The 17,842-nt window shown below is 25.3% G+C and overlaps 1 protein-coding gene across 4 annotated transcripts; it reads right to left on the reverse strand.

Annotated features, from left to right (window-relative positions):
• Positions 1–295: 295 nt before the first annotated feature.
• LOC114123652 (tudor domain-containing protein 5-like) lies at positions 296–17,386 on the reverse strand. 4 transcript variants are annotated; one of them, XM_050207746.1, is made up of 14 exons: positions 17,186–17,386; positions 15,870–15,948; positions 14,394–14,500; positions 13,494–13,593; positions 8,966–9,065; positions 8,074–8,209; positions 7,610–7,784; positions 7,403–7,515; positions 7,146–7,337; positions 2,272–2,459; positions 2,062–2,206; positions 1,068–1,280; positions 942–1,012; positions 296–709 (listed from the first exon to the last, which is right to left on the reverse strand). In XM_050207746.1, the coding sequence occupies exons 2-14, from the start codon at positions 15,880–15,882 to the stop codon at positions 667–669; spliced, it is 1,596 nt and encodes a 531-aa protein (XP_050063703.1). In that variant the 5' UTR covers positions 15,883–15,948; positions 17,186–17,386; the 3' UTR covers positions 296–666. The 4 variants fall into 4 exon arrangements, with proteins under 4 accessions (XP_050063703.1, XP_050063701.1, XP_050063702.1 ...); XM_050207744.1 differs by having other exon boundaries at positions 17,091–17,386; XM_050207745.1 differs by lacking the exon at positions 17,186–17,386 and adding an exon at positions 16,503–16,567.
• Between the last annotated feature and the right edge of the window lie 456 nt (positions 17,387–17,842).

A 17,842-nucleotide genomic window follows, 5' to 3' on the forward strand; every position in this document is an offset into this window, starting at 1 on the left:
GACAATAAAAAATACCTATGATACCAACATTATTATGCTGGAAAAATTCATATCAACAAAAAAAAATATATATATATATATAATAAATATTAAGAACAATTTTAGATGGTGATGATTATAATGATGAATGAAAGTTAAACTGTATAAAATAAAAGATACATATTATATATTAGACATTTTAATAAAGTAATTTAAATATAACTGCTAATGAATACATTGTAAATTTCTATAAATATTTATTAATCAATGAAGTAATACAAAATAGAGAAAATCATTTAATGATGTAGGTACATATAACTTAAGAATATTATTAGAAGCACAAATAATTAACTAGGGTATTTTAATAGGTATTTAAAATAGGAATATCAGTTAACATTGAATTTTTGTATCATTATAAAAAAAAAATTGAGACAAATAACCGTAATTTAAATCTTAGTTAATTTAAAATGTACAAATTATACAAAAATATTTTGGAATTACAAAATTAGTTCTAAATAATATTGAAAATCTTTATTTTCACATGTCAAATGCATTCAAGTAATGCGTCACAATAAATAAACATAGGTATACCAAAATTATATTTCAAAACAATAAAATAAATATTTTTTGTATGACCAAATTCAATTCTATCTTCCATTTTATTTCTTGATTATCTTTAAAAAATATTTATTTCTGTTTTGGCGATTGTTGAACACTTGCAACTTTGGAACTAGAAATAACATTTAATAATATCGAATATCAAATATGAAACAATTATTAATTTTTTTTTTTTTAAGCACTAAAATATAAAAAAATTGTTACTTATTCATATGTAACTTTAATAATATACTTGTTAAATTAGGTAGAAGTAATAATGTTGTTTAGTTTTAAAAATAATTTTGTTTAATACCAAAGCAATTACCATTTATATAAATAATCAAATTAGATTTTATAATACTTACATTCTTTTATTGATATTTATATGATCATATTTTGTGTTTAAAAATAATGTCAATAATGTTTTAGAATCGTCCTGGAAAAAAAAAAATTAAATAATTAAATAAAACAAAAATAATTTAAATAATTACTTCAGGAATTGATTGATGAACTTGCGCTTGAAGCACTTGGTGCTCAACCATATCAGCAAAAGATTCACTTATTTCTCGTGAATAATTGTACTCAGTACATTTGTACAAGCCACAGTATACTGCCTGAGCAGGATAAGAGCTAAATTTTAATTGTAAAAGTCTGATATTTAGTTTTGGTATAATTGCGATTGATCCATAGTCAACAAAAAACAACTAAAAAATTATAAAAATTATAAAATTGAAGTTACTTTTATTTTAAAATAATGCAAAACATTCACATTTCAAAACAAATTGTAAAATATTTTAAGAATTGTAATTCATTATAGATTATAATTTTAAAATTTATCTTGTAAACTTCTATATTTAAAATGACTCGAGGATTTTTAAGTCTGATGAAAGATGCATGTCAACAATGAAATCTCTTATAAAAATATTAGATTATAAAACAAAATTATTGTTTTCTATTTAAAATTATGCCATTATATCTTTATATCTATATTGTATTATTGTGTTATTTAATGTTTTAGTATATTAATGTAATATATTATATATTTATGAAATAAATAAATAAATTGAGAATAATAAAAAAATTCAATCAATAAAAACAATAAGTCAATGCTTGATACCTCTTGTGATATTAATAGTTGAACTATTTATTCAGTTAACATATTTTGTTAAAGAACATCAAAGTTTTCTAAAATTATAGGAATAAAATATGGTAAAAATACAAATGTAAACAATTTAGATTTTATATATTTTCCAACATATTTATATATAACTTTTCCAGGCTCCCAACTACTTTTCAATAATTTATTTTATTACTTTATACGTGGATGTTTATATGAATATATTTTACTGTTAAAACATTAATTTAAAGTTAAGTAAATAAATATCTTGTATAAATATATAATCATATATAATTCATAAACAATTGTTTTTGTTAACTGAAAATTTAAATAAAATTTTATGTAGGTATTTAAAAATCTCTAATTACTTGTACATTTTCTTCATCAACTATTTTTAAAACTTTAGCCCTGTGCCATAGGTTGGTACCTTTAGTGTATGAAGTACATGCCAATTCTGGAAGAATTAATTTTGGTAAAACTTTGTATTTTTCTTCGTTTTCATTATAAAACTCTCTATACAAATTAGAAAATTAATACATAAAAAATGAAACCATAAATGAATTTAAGAAAAAACTAACTGCAAGTCGTCCATAAAACTATTCAGAATATCGACTTCTCTTGCTAATTGAATATAAAATGAACTTGGGTTGTAAATTTCAGCAACAATGACATCAATTAATTCCAAATCATTCAACTTAAGTTTATAATACTTAAATCTTCCATTACAAATATCGTGACTCGTGTAATCCAATAGAAAATCATTATCCTATGTTTAACAAAACAGTAAAATAATGGATCAAATAATGTTTGTTTTATTACAACATTGATTAAATACAGTAGTTAACATCAGTTTAACTAGATACAGTGGTTCCCAAACATTTTATTTATCACAGAACCTTAATATTAGTTGTGAAAAGTCACGGAACCTTTTGGATAAATATTGTCTATTTTCTAAAAAAAAATATAAGTGAAAAAAAATATTAAGTCCAATGATAATGTATAAATTAATATTGAATAATATTATCTTAATTAGGTACCTAAAAGTGATAATATTATTATTTCTTGTTATTTGTATTTACTTAACATACTGTGTTTATCTTTATATCTGATATTTGATCTTCATATCAGTATTTGGTATGTGGAGAAAAATTCAGTAACGAATGGTACCTAGTTAATTAAAAAAACACCTTACTACCAAACATGGTAATTTGTCAAATATCAACACAATTGAAAAAAATAACAAGTATAACCAATAAAACTAATATTTCTAGTTACAAAGTTGCTAATATATAGTTAAAAGATACAGTTTCACACCATAAAATAAATGTTAAGTGTTGGATATATAATTAATATATTACATAAGATGACATCATAATACATATTTGTTATATCAGCTTGTTATTTTAAATGTAAATTCACGTGATCGTTTATAACTGTAACAGGGTCATAAGGTTTCCAATATATAAAGGCTACTAAATCCACTATGTGTTCACGGCATTATAGAACTGCCTAAGTGTACGTCATGTATTTGGGTAAGCAAAGTACTTACATAGTTACATTGTTAGAAGACTATTTACTTTTCATACTTAGATACCTATGTGATTAATTAAAGTAAAAACTTATTTATTATTATTGTAACTAATTGTGTTATTTATGTCATATTTTTTCGATCCAAATTATAATCCTTATTCAACAAGAAGTTTCTCATGTTCCATTATCAAATAACTTTATAACTCGACAAATTGACGATGTCATATAACATTCGAAAATATAATTCTGAAATTTTATATGATGGCCGAAAATGTTCATTACAAATTAATAAATCAACAGATATCAATAAAAATGTCAATTATTAATTTATAGATAATTTATTGAAAACAATGAGACTATTGAACAATTTTTATCATGAACTGAATTAACCAACAGTGTATAATAGAATATACCAGGGGTGGCCAACATGGCTATGTACGCGAGCCACATGTATTAATAAGATTATATCAAGAGCCAAATTATTTTATCTGTACTTTTATACCACAAAAGTAACAAAGATAGCTAACAGCCGATAAACATATCAATTTACGAAATATGAAATTATATTGTTGTTAAAAAAGTCTGTGTTGAATAGTCTTATTGTAAACACCTCAATTTTTTTGTAAAATATTTGTAACATTTTACCGATACTTAGTGCGGAAGTTTGTTGCGATGTAAATTTCTAAAAAAGCGGTTAAACGTAAATATGAAGAAGAAAAACGGGAATTTAAATTAGAATGAAAAGAACTATACTTTTTCAAACAGAAAAATGATAAACCATTTTGTCCCGTATGTCAACTTCCATTATCATAGTTTAAAGTTAGTAATTTAAAACGTCATTACGAAACTAATCACAGCACATTTAGTCGAGAATTTCCTACAGGTTCTGCTTTGATACAAAATAAGCTATGTTCGATGAAATTAAAATTTTCCAAACAAACTAATGTTATGAAAATGTTTACGAATGAGGCAGGCAACTGTGTAGAAGCAAGTTTTGTAAAATGGTTGAAAATGTACCAGTATCACGACATACAATAGAAAGGCGTATTTCAACAATTAGCTTTGATATTTTCACTAATTTAAAAAACAACATTGATAATTGTTTATCTCTTAGTCTAGTTTTAGATGAATCTACCGATATCCAAAATAAACCTCAGTTGGCCATATTTATTCGTTATGTTGCGTGTGATGTAGTTGTGAAGGAAAAGAGTTGTTAGATCTAATTTCATTAAAGAAAACCACTCGAGGTATTGATATTGAAATTGCTCTCGATGAAACACTACAAAAAAACAGAAATTCCATTGAACAAAATTATAAGCGTTTCAACTGATGGAGCTCCTAGTATGGTGGGTTGTAAAAATGGATTAATAGAACTCTTAAAAAATGATACTAATTTCCCAGATTTTATACCTATTCATTGTATTCTACATAGAGAACACTTAACTACTAAATATTTTAAATATGATCATGTGATGGATGTTGTTTTAAAAATTGTTAATTACATACGTTCAAGTGCAAAAATACATCGGCAGTTTAAAAACTTCCTAGAAGACATAGAAGATGATATACCTAATGATGTCCCATGGTATTGTCTAGTTAGATGATGGTTATCGGTCAATAACATTTTAGCTAAATTTTTTCAATTACTAGAACCGATCAAAGTATTTTTAATAGAAAAAAATAAAAGTTTTCCTAAACTTTCAAAATCAAATTGGTTAAGAGATTGGAATTTTTTACCGACATCATGCAACATTTATCAATATTGAATGTATCTCTTCGAGGTCAAAATAAATTAGTTATTGACCTAGTGCAAAAAGTATTTAGTTTTCAAAATAAACTAAAACTTTTTATAAGAGATTTAAAATTCAACAATTATACTCACTTGTTTAGATGAAATAGAAGCGTGCAATTAATTGTGACGACTATGTATTTAAACTTGAATTTCTATTTTCCCACTTCGAAGAACAATTTCCAGATCTAAAGGCATTAAAACCCTCATTCGGATTTTTAGAAAATCTATTTTTAGTTAATGTCATTGCAAACAGATGTCATTATCACATCCTTTCGTCACAAATAAAGAAGATCTCGAAATAGAACTCTTGGAGTTATTAGAAAATGAAGATCTAAAACAGTTTATAAACAATTGTCCCTCTATATTGGAATTTTTAAAACACATTTTTATATTAAAATACCCAAACATTAAAAACTGTGCAGTAAAATTGATATCAATTTTGGGAACGACGTATTCATGTAAATCACTTTATTCGACAATGAAAATAATTAAGTCAAAATATCGTTCAAATTTGTCAAATAGTCATCTCACAGAATTACTAAGAAATGCTCTTACATCAATTTAACCAGATCTTAAGAAGTTTACTAAAAGAATAGACATTAAAAAAATACCACACAAACAAATTTAACTTAATGTTTAATTTTTTAATTTATTACCTATTCATACTATTTTTTTTTTTTTTTTTTATAAATGTATACAAACAATTTAAATATTTTGATTTTTTTTTAAATAAGACCGCGAGCCGCAATTTGGCCAGGTTACACTAATACATACACAATTGTGGTGATACTTCAGAAAAAATAAACTATTATGGATAAATTGTATTTCCGTAAACATACAGAGCTTCTGTAATGACTGGAAAATAAATTAAAAGGATTTGTTTCAAGATTAAAGTAAGACTATACAAATATTTATTCAACTCATTGTCTTTTATACATCGTGAAGTTCTGATAATGAAAACGATTTCAAATGAGCTTAAGTGTTCTAAATTCGATGATTAAAATGGTAAATTATACTAAATTATGAGCTCTTAAAAAACACGAATTCTTGAAAAAATGTGTAAAGAGGTGGATTTTCATTATACATTATAAGTTATACTCAATAAAAGTCGATAATTATAAAAATGTAAGGTTTTAAACATATTTTATAAAATGAAAAGCGAATTGTTGCAATTGTTCAATAATAAAAATGCAAACTATAATTTCGTAACTCAATGAAATAATTCAATGTGGTCTACAAAACTTTCCTACCAACCTAAGAACCCTGTTATTTAAACAACCTTAATTCAAGTATACAAGGTAATGATGAAAATATATTAACATAATTTTATAAATTAAATGGGTTTTAATGAAAAAATTATCTTTGGATATCACACATACAAAATAAACAACTACAAGTATTTCTAATAACAGTAGATGATGAATCGGATGGAAAAATAACATCTGATTTGCTAATTTATCATCTCATAATATTAAAATCAAAAAAATCGTTGGCTATAAACGAATGATTAAGTGTTCAAATCTTTTGCAATAAAATCAGAAGGAATCTTGTTGAACAAAAGCAACTTTTAAGACTTCAATTTGTTCGTTCATTGAAATTAAAATTTAATGAACCTAGACTCTTCTATTTTTGGAATTTTATTAAAAATATTCATTAATTACAGAAATAGTGATAAATACACTATTGACATTGTCTACAAGTTCTCTGAAAACTTGGGTATTCTACGCTGACCAATATTACACATAACAACATGAATGAACTTAATCAGTTGCAAAGAAACGCGAGTGTATTCCTCGAATTGAATTATTGTGTATGCAACATAGGCACATGTTTAACACTAAAATTTAGAGTTATGATAATAAATCAACATTATTTTACACAATTTTATAGTTATTTTATGTTTTTTATTTTTAATAATAATGTTTTAGTAGCACACCAATGCGCCATGACATACTCTTTGGGAAACACTGAATTATTCTAGAAGGAATATAATACAATCAAATAGTTTTCAAATTTTAAAAATTTTTCATCAGCTCCATTAAAAAACTATAAAACAATTACTTTTTTGTAAAAAAAAAAAACTAATCAACAGTTAATTAATAAAATTAAACAAATAATTTCATTACATACCGGTAAGGTAAGAGCATTTTTTTCAGAAGTGTCAATCAGCTTTATTGTTTTTGATAATTTTGTATAGGCAAAAGGATCTACTGTATACAGCACATCATTTTTTATTTTTACCATTTTGCTTAAACATTCAAACATATGTTTTTCAGAAGAGTAGCCATAATTTAAAGGTTCATAAGATCGGCCATATTTTGACTTAAAAAAAAAAAAACAATTAAAGCATTGGTTGTAACCAAATATTATTAAATATTGTATATTACGCGATATAATATCATCATTTTGTCCAGTCTAACACCAGTTCTATTCTTATGAAAAAACTGTGAAAGATTTTCTAATATGGTCTTTGGTATATTGGTATAAAACAGTGATGGATCTGAAAATAAAATATTTAGTTTTTAATAAATATATAATAGGTACATATTATAATATTATATATTATGTCGATAGTATGACATCAATATATTCACCATACAAACCATTTAGTTTATTTTCTAGTTCAGTTCTTACACAAGCTTTAAATAGAATAGATTGATTACCATCTTCAGTTAATTTTACATGAAATACAGATGGTAACTTGCATGCCATATCTTTCATGCTACTAAATCCATACTCAAAAAAATTCAAGTGGCTGTTATACTCATTCTATAAAATAATAAATCAATATTTTAGATATTCAATAGTTAAATGTAATCGTATTATTTTAAAATTGGAAAAATATAATATGTAAGTAAAATTTAACCTCCTAGTTTGAAAAATATAAGTTTTAACTTTTAACTAACAATACATTTAAATATAATACATTTAGTTAGAATATTTAGAATATTCATTCTGTAATACATGCTGTAATGCATACTTTAGATAAGTGTTATTAATACCTAAAATACTTATACATTTTTGAATATTATTTATTATTATTTAATCAAATACTTACACTATAAACATTCAAAAAGTTATTACATAATATTCCATCCTTGTGTTTGCTTAACAGGCGACGTAATTTTATTTTCATTGTATCTGATATTATATTAGAGCCATATGAATTATATGGATCTATATGCTTTTCAGAACTGAAATGCAATAATATAGTTAAAATAAACAGATTAATATACAATAGGTAGTTAAAAACTTATCTTGAAAAAACAAAAGATAATAATGTTTTGATAGAGTTAAAAAAAAATGTAAACATCACAATCTAAAATATTCTGGTGTAATGTTGGCCTTTAATCTATCAAAGATAATATTAATCAAATGTACTGTTCTTATAAAATAATTTTAGAAAAGATTTACTAAAAAGATTTTTTCTTTCAAAGACATGTACATTTTTGTAAAAATATTGTAAGTAAATAAATTTAATAACAATTATTGTAAGTTTGTAAATTATAGTAGGTTACTATAGAGTTCTGATAAAAATAAAAAAACGTTAATTTGAAATTTTCAGTTATATAAGTAAAAAAATGCATAAGTATGTATGTATACAAAATACATATGTATATATTATATAACTTATAATAAAATGAATACAAGTTTAGTAAAAATATTTAATTTGCTTTTCAAAAGTATTCAATAAAAATTAAAAAGTAATGAACAACGAACATGTTACAAAATTTAAATACATTCCATCGTTAAACGGAATATTTTCTTGATCTTTTAACTTAAACACACATAAAATAAACATGTGTACAATATTATTAAATTACTAAATCAACTATCAAATTCCAATATTTTATCAGAATTTTTTGTTATTACAACATATAATTTATGTGAAAAGAATTATAAATTTGAATGTGTCAATCTTTAGAGATTATAAACTATATGATGCTTACTGTGCTTGGCATGGCTCATCAATAATTGGATCGTTACATTTCTGTCCATCATTTTTGTTTAAGGAAAATGGATTGGTGACAGCGACATTGTTAAATATAGCTTAAAATAGAAATAATAAATTAACATTAAGTAATTCAAGACATTATCTCCGCTCACACTTAAAGTAACGATTTTCTGTCGCAAATCACCCCCAGAGTTGAAGATTGAGCCATTTATATTATTAGGTTGGATGAAACTTAAAAGGAAATTTGAGAGAGGACAGAAGTATCTATATTATTATTTAAAAGACCCACAAGGAATTTAATACCTGCGATACGACGACGTTCGGCCAAACCTAGATGAGTAGCAATCATTGTGTAGTTATGAAGTTCACAAGGTATCTAATTATGAGACTAGCATGGTGTAGGAACTGACACTGAACACGTTCAATTTGTCTTGCATTATCTGCAGTATGGGAATTCCATACTACAGCCCCCAAAAAGCATATTTAATGACGATTCAAACCAAAAGTTCTTTATTAATCACATAACAAGACCAAGAGTTTTCAAAGCTTTACAATAGACGTACTCGATGTGAACAGATAGGTCAAGATTATAGCTTAGCTTGAGGCCAAGATCTATGACACAGTCCACAGCATGGGTAACAGCTGCATTATTAAAAAAGTATGAAATCATTAAGGGAGAACGGGATCTAGCAAAAGTCATAATTTTGCATTTATTGAAATAAGTGATAAACCTAAAGAGTTAAACCAATAAGAGAAACGATCCAAATCATATTGAAATTTTGTACAATCATCAGACGAGCTAACGCGCAAATATAATTTGATGCCATTAGCAAAACATAGAAATTGACTATGCTGTAGCACACGATGAAGGTTGTTTATAAATAATGAAAACAATATTGGCGACAGATGACCCCCTTGAGAGACATCCGACGAGACTAGAAACAAATTAGACTTAACATCAAAAACTTTAATCCATTGATACCTATTGCTAAGAAGGATATAAATTATAAGCCAGGACAAAAGAGTTTCACCAAAACCTGATTCTTTGAGAATATGTACAAAATACATTTAATAAGTAGTATATTATGATTGACTGAATTGAAAGCTTTTTTATTATGCACTCGTATATATTTATTAATTAAATTTTAAAACAAAAAATGTATATAATTCTTATAAATTAGGAAAAATAACTTGAAATGAGAGTATGAAATTTGAGGTGTTGTAAAATAAACTCTTTAAATTCTTCTAAACTCTTGAAAATTATCTGCATAATCTATTTTTTCAACGAACACTCTTAATCAAACGATGCCTTTGTTTTTTTATTAGAGACAACTACTAATTAAAAGAAGTACTTTTTTTTCTTTTAAACTCGTTTTTTGTCAACTCAATCAAACTCAATCAAATTTAGACAACCATTTTTCAAATAATTCCTTATCATCTACGATTTTTTATTTGATTTTTAAAAAACGTATATTAATATAATTTATATGTTTTAATACATTTAAAAAATCTAGATTTGCCGATTTTCCAATTAAGTGGTTTAATTTTGTCTGTACTAGTCATAATATTTTATCCTAAAAGAACTGTAAGTCTTCTTTCCGAAAAATACTCTCGTCTAAAACAAATGTTTCAATCGGTAAAAACTTATACCGGTTATTCAACATTAGAAACGTCACAATGGAAATAGTGATTAATAATTTGTAAGTAATTTACTATCCAGTCAATTAAAGCGTTTTCACCGCATATTTTACGAAAAACGATGTTATTTATTCCTTCTTTTCCAACCAACCTTGTTTAGATTCAAATTGTTTGTGGTCAAGTTTAGTAGCAATAATCCAGACTTCTCCATTAAAACTAATCCATTTATTGTAATGTTTAGTTTAATATATTGAATAAACCATCTAAGTACACTAACCTCTATATCGGGTGATACTATGGTCATAGCTCGGAACACTACTGTTTCCTTTAATAACCATATCGTTAATTTCTATTACTTATATTCGTATAATAAATCAATTAAAAAAGTTAGTAACAAAGTTGTTTATTTAGGTCCGTGGTTCTCAAACTTTTTTTTTCTGCCCTTGAGATGCAAAAATAAATGTACGGAGCCTCAAAAACATGAAATACCAATTTTACAACTCATAAAAAATATGGATCAACAAATTGCTAATATACAAACGTTATACAATATAAATGTAACTTGTAACAATTTAACGAATAATAATATATGTACTTAATTCAGAGCCCTTAGATTAGTTTCATAGAGCCTTAAGACTCCGCGGAGCACAGTTTAAGAACCGCTGATTTAGGTTATCAAAATGACACCCACGATAGTAAAAAAGGCCAAGATAACATCCACTACAAAACCTAAATGATCCATATATTCTCCATCAAAAGTGAAACAAGCATTAAAGGCTGGTTATGTTAACCTTACCTTAAACATCTTAAGAAATAATATCTGAAAAATCACCTAAAGAATCAAGTGATTACAGTGGAACTTTATCAATATTAAGTAATGAAACAGAAAAGATGTTGGTTAAATGGCTCTTGTAGTTAATTGGGATTTCTGATAGGTCGTGAAAGTTTGTTATTCTCTGTTAAAAAGCTTGTCAATAGATTTAACATAGGTAAACACACAATTTTCAAACAATCCTCCAAGGAAAAAATGACTAAAGCTTTCTATCTGAACATAAAATCTATCACAGAAACATTCTGAATATGTTAATCAAGCCAGAGGTTCAGGAACTAAAAATAAAATTAAGAACTGGTTCAAAGATGTTCATGAAATGTTGGACGAAAAGACTTCTATAATACTAGAAGATTCTAGTCGGGACTTAAATATGGACGAGACCTGTTTTAACTTAAGCCTAAAGGGTGAATTAATTATTGGAAAAAGAGAGGTAAACATATACATGACAAACATACAAATTCTGATTGAGAAAATGTCACTATACTTTTTAGTACAAATGCCTAAGAAAATGGACACCTCCTCTCACAATATTTAAGTATCAAAGGATTCCAATAGCCCTAGTTAACTCTGCGCCATCTGGTTGGAGAATCGACAAAGTGGATGACTTCAGAAACACTATTTGAATGATTCGCAAATATATTTTTACTATTTATAAATTAAACAAATGTTGTTCGGCCTGATATGATTCAACATTTTTGATGTGTTAACACCACCTGTAAAAAAATGGGTCTAGAGTGAATTGGTACAAATTCGATGTCACGAAAAATTGTAACGGAAGTTTAATGGTTTCCCACCAATAATTTATTGCAATATTATATCTTTTTAATACAATATTATATTGTAACGGAAGTTTAATAGTTGCCATGTATACGTGCCGCGCAAATTTAACAGAAAATTATGCTAGAGTGAATCTGTGAAAACTAAACGTCACAAAAAAGTGTAACGGTAAAAAATGGCTTAAAATAGCTTAAAAAGGGTAAGGTTATATCGGGAACGTCAACGTACAAAAAATAAATAAGATTAGCCCTAAAAAAAAAAATTCTACAAAGAGTGTAACACAGCGGCAAAAAAAAACGGCGAGCCCATATTAGATGTTAACACATCGATATTGAGCGTCAAATACAAACTCTGACACATAAATTTTTTTTTTCAGTTTTTCGTAATTGCCAGGAAAAGGTTTTTAGGAAAGACAATTTTAAGAAAAACTCAATTTCTGTATGTACTAAAACAGGAATTCTGAGATTTACGATGGAAATTTTTAGTTATAAATGGTCGCTATTTGTTTTTAATAACAATTAATTCTAATAATAAAGTGATGAATATGCGTCAACACATAAGGCGGGTTGTTATACTTACTATGTAAAAAATCACGAGATTGCACATTATTGTATCTAATCCACCATAGTAAAAAAAAATTATATAACTTTGAACTTAAATGTTAGAAATTATAAGCTTACATACACATCTCGCGGGGTCTGTAATCCACCATAGGTGGATCGCCTACCTGATAATATACTGCTTGCATAATTATAAGTCTCACGGGCAACTTCATGGTTATAATATAACCTAAGTCCTGACTAACTCACTGACTGATAAACGTGAAGCCTGGACAATAATAGATCAAGACTTACAATTTACACAGTAGGTTAAGTTTGGTACCACAAATTTAGTGAGCAATAAGAAAGCATTTTAAAATTATTCACATTTTAAAGTAGTGTTTGCACAATTTTTGAAGATACAATATGGTCAATGAAAATGATTAAATTTTGAACGCCATTAAACCGAATAACAACAAATTAAATAAAGTTTGAATCATAGTATAGAGTTAGCATTTTTAACGGGCAACAAAGTGTATGGGGTCAGCAATAATTTCTATAATTTTAAGATAGGATTAATATAATGACATTATTTAATTTGTCACAAGCAACACCGTGCGAGATCAGGTAGCCTAGTTACAGTTAAAATTATAATTCATAGAGCTCTGAAAACCTTCACTAAATTACCCTTATATCTAACAGATTCTTAACCACATTATGATTATTTTATGACTTACATGCTTTACTAAAGTTTTTCCTTATAGTATGTTTTTGTTTGCGTAATACCTTATGTTCTTTTAGATTTTCAGTACTATTTGTACAGGACTGATCTTCAGACTATAAAAAAAGCAAATTATACTTTTATTTAACAGTATAGAGTGATTTCAAAATTTTATAATAGTCAATCTTAACAAATAATCAGTTTAGATTTAGAAGATACAATTAGCAAAATATTATCAACAAAAAGATGAAATTATAGTGAATAAATTAAAAGCTTTTTATACCACTAACTAAAACCGAACATTATTTTTAAACAATATTTCTTAATAATAAATAGCATCGTACTCATATCATAGCATTCATTGATAATAAAATATAGTAAATACAGGTAGGTACATTATCAATGTTTAACTAAGTATCCAGTAAGTCTTTAGAAATGGGAATAATATACACTACTTATCTATAGATACTTCAAGTATAGTTTCCTCTGACCATTAAATACTAGGTAATATCAAAGGTTATAGAGATAATTATACAAAGGTTAATACCTTAAATTAAGTTAAAACACTTTATACAGATGATTGAACATACTAATACATTCAGAACCTGTATAAATAATTTGGATTTGTCCACAAAGATATTATAAAATTCTTTAACATTCATTAATTTATAACAATTTTTTTTTTCGGGTTGGAATCGACAACCGGGAGGGGACCGCTTTCGCATTACTTCCTCCCGGATAACAATTTATAGATTAAAGAAACTACTTACATAATACAAAATAATACTTGACTTACTCAATAATTGTATTTCTACAATTATACAAGTATACTTAAATAATTGTAACAAACTAACAATATTTTAACTCTATAATTTAATACAAGTATAAGCAATAACAAATTGACAATAATACTAACCTTGTTATGTAAAGGTTTAGTAATTAATACTGCTGATGATATCAATGTATTTTCTTCATTTTTTTGATTTATAACAGTAACATTTTTTGATTCCAAGTCATTCAAATCTACATAAAAATAATGACTACATAATAATATTCTATGAAAAATTCAAAATTATTAGCTTTTACTGTTGTAAATTTTGTATGTCTAATGAATTCTTTAAAAAAAAGAATGATAGAATGATTATTATATTTAAGTATTTGTATTAATTGACAAAGAGTTAGTTACTGATTTTTAGGTACCCCAAACTGGAAAATTTGGAATACTAATAATTACATTTTAAATTTTGATCGAAGCATTGAAAACATTGATTTTACAATGTTTTTTTTGTGTAATTATTAGATGATAACTGATAATTAATTGAAAAAATGCTTAAATTTTCAAATTTAGGAGCTGGTGGTGGTTTCTGATAGGAAATTAGATCTAATTTTTATTTTAAGAAAATAAAAATTAAAAATTCATATCACTTAGTACGTAAAATAATTGGTAAAAATAAACAAAAAATATTGAAATATTTTAAATCATTTTGTTGAAAATTCATATATTTTATTTTATAATTTACAAGGAATACAAATTTAATAGGAAATTATTTATACTTCTTATAATATTATAAATAAAAAAAAACTGTTTTGAAAAGTTAACTTGGTTATTTATGAGTGTTTGTACTTCAAATGTTTATAAAAATACATATTAATCAATAAAATAACTATTTATCCTTAAATGATTTTTGATGTTTTGTTATAGGTAATTAAAAAATGAATAACTGTTCAAAATTATTTTGAATTATTTTTAGACATTTGAAATATTTAATTCTCTTTTTTTTATATTTATCATTAACAGTCTTGATTGCATTTTAATATAAGATGATATACAATACATATAATTTGTACAATTAATATTATATTTAAAAGTATATACATTTAATATTTTCTTTTAGGTATATACTATATGATATTGATCAAATGCTCAAATAAATGAGTTAAAGGTACAAGTGGAATATAGTACTATACTGGTCAAACGAAAATGGCTGTCCATCCTATTTACAAATAACAATAATTATTAGCAATGTTTAGAAGTAGTTTTATCCATAGTTTTGGTATAAGCTCATATATTGATTTTATGAATTTCCAGTACTTATTTAATTCTTAAGAATTTGAGAAATGAAATTGAACTTTTTAAATTTAAATAAATAAGTTCCTTGGCGGTGTATTTTTAAAAAAATATTAACAGCAAATTTATGCCCTAAATTATTTTTAAATTGCAGGCACATAAGTTTTATTATCTTCATTTTACCTAAAATTTATGATTGTTAAGATTGAAATAGGTAATGTATAATAATAATAAAAACATGGAAATGCTAGGAGTCAACTTAAGTTATATCATAATAAACATTTTAAATTAAAAAAAAAATTATTATCTCAAAATAAAACAAACCTGTTTTGAACATATTGACCCAGTTCTGAACTTCTAACTGTTCATATAGTTGCAATAATAAATTGTGAGTGTTCAACTTCTATAACAATATTATGTATACATTTTAGATTAAACTATATTATGCTACTTTAACTAATTAATAAACTAATTGATATTATCACATTTATTTTCTGAACTGTATTAAATCACATTGAAGTGAATGATACATTGTGGATAGTGGTTATATAATGTCTCAGTAATCAATTATTAAAATCACTGTTAAGGATTCAAATATAATTTCATACTACCTAAGACTAATTTTTATCTAATTCTCGATACATTTTCTTCACCTTCTCTAGTATAACTAAGAGTTGTTAGAAATAGATTTAAAAATTGGATGTACATAAATATGGATTGCAAAATGTCTAATCTCTATTATAGGTACCTATAGTTTATTTTTCATTGCTACGATTAATTGTTCCACCAAAAGTATACCTTTCACTTTTCTACCAAATGAGATTACCTAATTTAACCACCTTTTTACCAAAACAATTTGTATATTATGCTTATATTAAAACCTTTAATACAGTTTTAAGTTTATTTGACATACTAATGATGGGTTGAAAATATGGTATATTATTATTTATTACATACTTTGGCTATGCATATTGTACTCCTATTATTAAAGTTAAATTTAAAGTCGTTTATGCTAGTGTTTTGTTTCCACGTTTACTTTCAATTATTTTAGCCATCATAATAAATAAATTCAAAAATTACGTTTTATAACACACTCAGTTGTAATGCACAATATAAAATGTGTAACCTTTTCACTTGTACATAAACTATTGTCCCATTAGATATCATATTAGATTTTATTGACATTAAGTCAGTACGATAACGGTTTAACATATAATCAAATACAATAAACGTACAGTATACATTGATTAAATGTAAAAATTTATACACATATAGAATTTACATCAATCCAAAAAACTCACGAAAATTATAGGTAGGTATTTTACAATTTTAACAATATATGAGTAGGTACAATATACATGGCGCAAGTATACAATAATATACACCTAATTTATTCAATATAGCATTAGTATGTTAAATAAACTTTTAACTGTAGAAAAGGTTTTAATATAAGTGTTGTGTACAAATTTTTCTGGTGAAAACGTGGTTAAATTTGGTAGAAACGTGTTACGCCCGATTGATTTGGTAATAGGTAAATAAACCTACCCGGTTTTCAAACTCGAATCGAATCTTCCGTCACACTATATTAATTTACGTTTATTTTAATGAAACCATACACAAATATTATACACAACACTTACTGATTTTAATTACAAAACAAAAGAATGATGATAACACGCCGTCAGTTTGACGCATAATATACGACATACGTACACCAAATTCATTGCGACATTACTATCACAGCTGTACTGACACCAGAGCGCACTCCCACTTCAATAAACCGTGCAATTTTGGGAAAATTTTTTTTTTAATGTTTACGTCAAATGTCGTCGATATGCCATTTACATAAAAGATGGAATTTAGGAATAGGGGACAAAATTTTTTATCAGATTTAAAAATTGTGTTTTGTGTGCTGACGAAATGGCTTTAAAAACTCATCTGTTTTACAACCTCTTCATGCATGAAAAATTTTTTTTTAATTTTTTTTATCACAACGTACATGTACTAAGGAATTGAAGAAAAATGTAAAAAAAAAAATTATTTTTTTTTAATTCAAGTTAAAAATCACTTTATTAAATGTCCTCATTTGAGGACACTGTGCATAATTATTACAAAGTAAAAAAAAAAATATAATAACATAATATAATTTTTTTTAAATCAGTTCTTTCTGAAAAATATTTAACAAATTAGTAAACATAAATATTAAAATAAAATAAATTCAACAACTTGTTAATAATAATAATAATAACGCTTATCAAAATATTTAATGATATAAAAAAACAAATTTAGGTAGGAAC

The sequence above is a fragment of the Aphis gossypii genome, chromosome X (assembly GCF_020184175.1).
Source record: "Aphis gossypii isolate Hap1 chromosome X, ASM2018417v2, whole genome shotgun sequence".
NCBI lineage: Eukaryota > Metazoa > Arthropoda > Insecta > Hemiptera > Aphididae > Aphis > Aphis gossypii.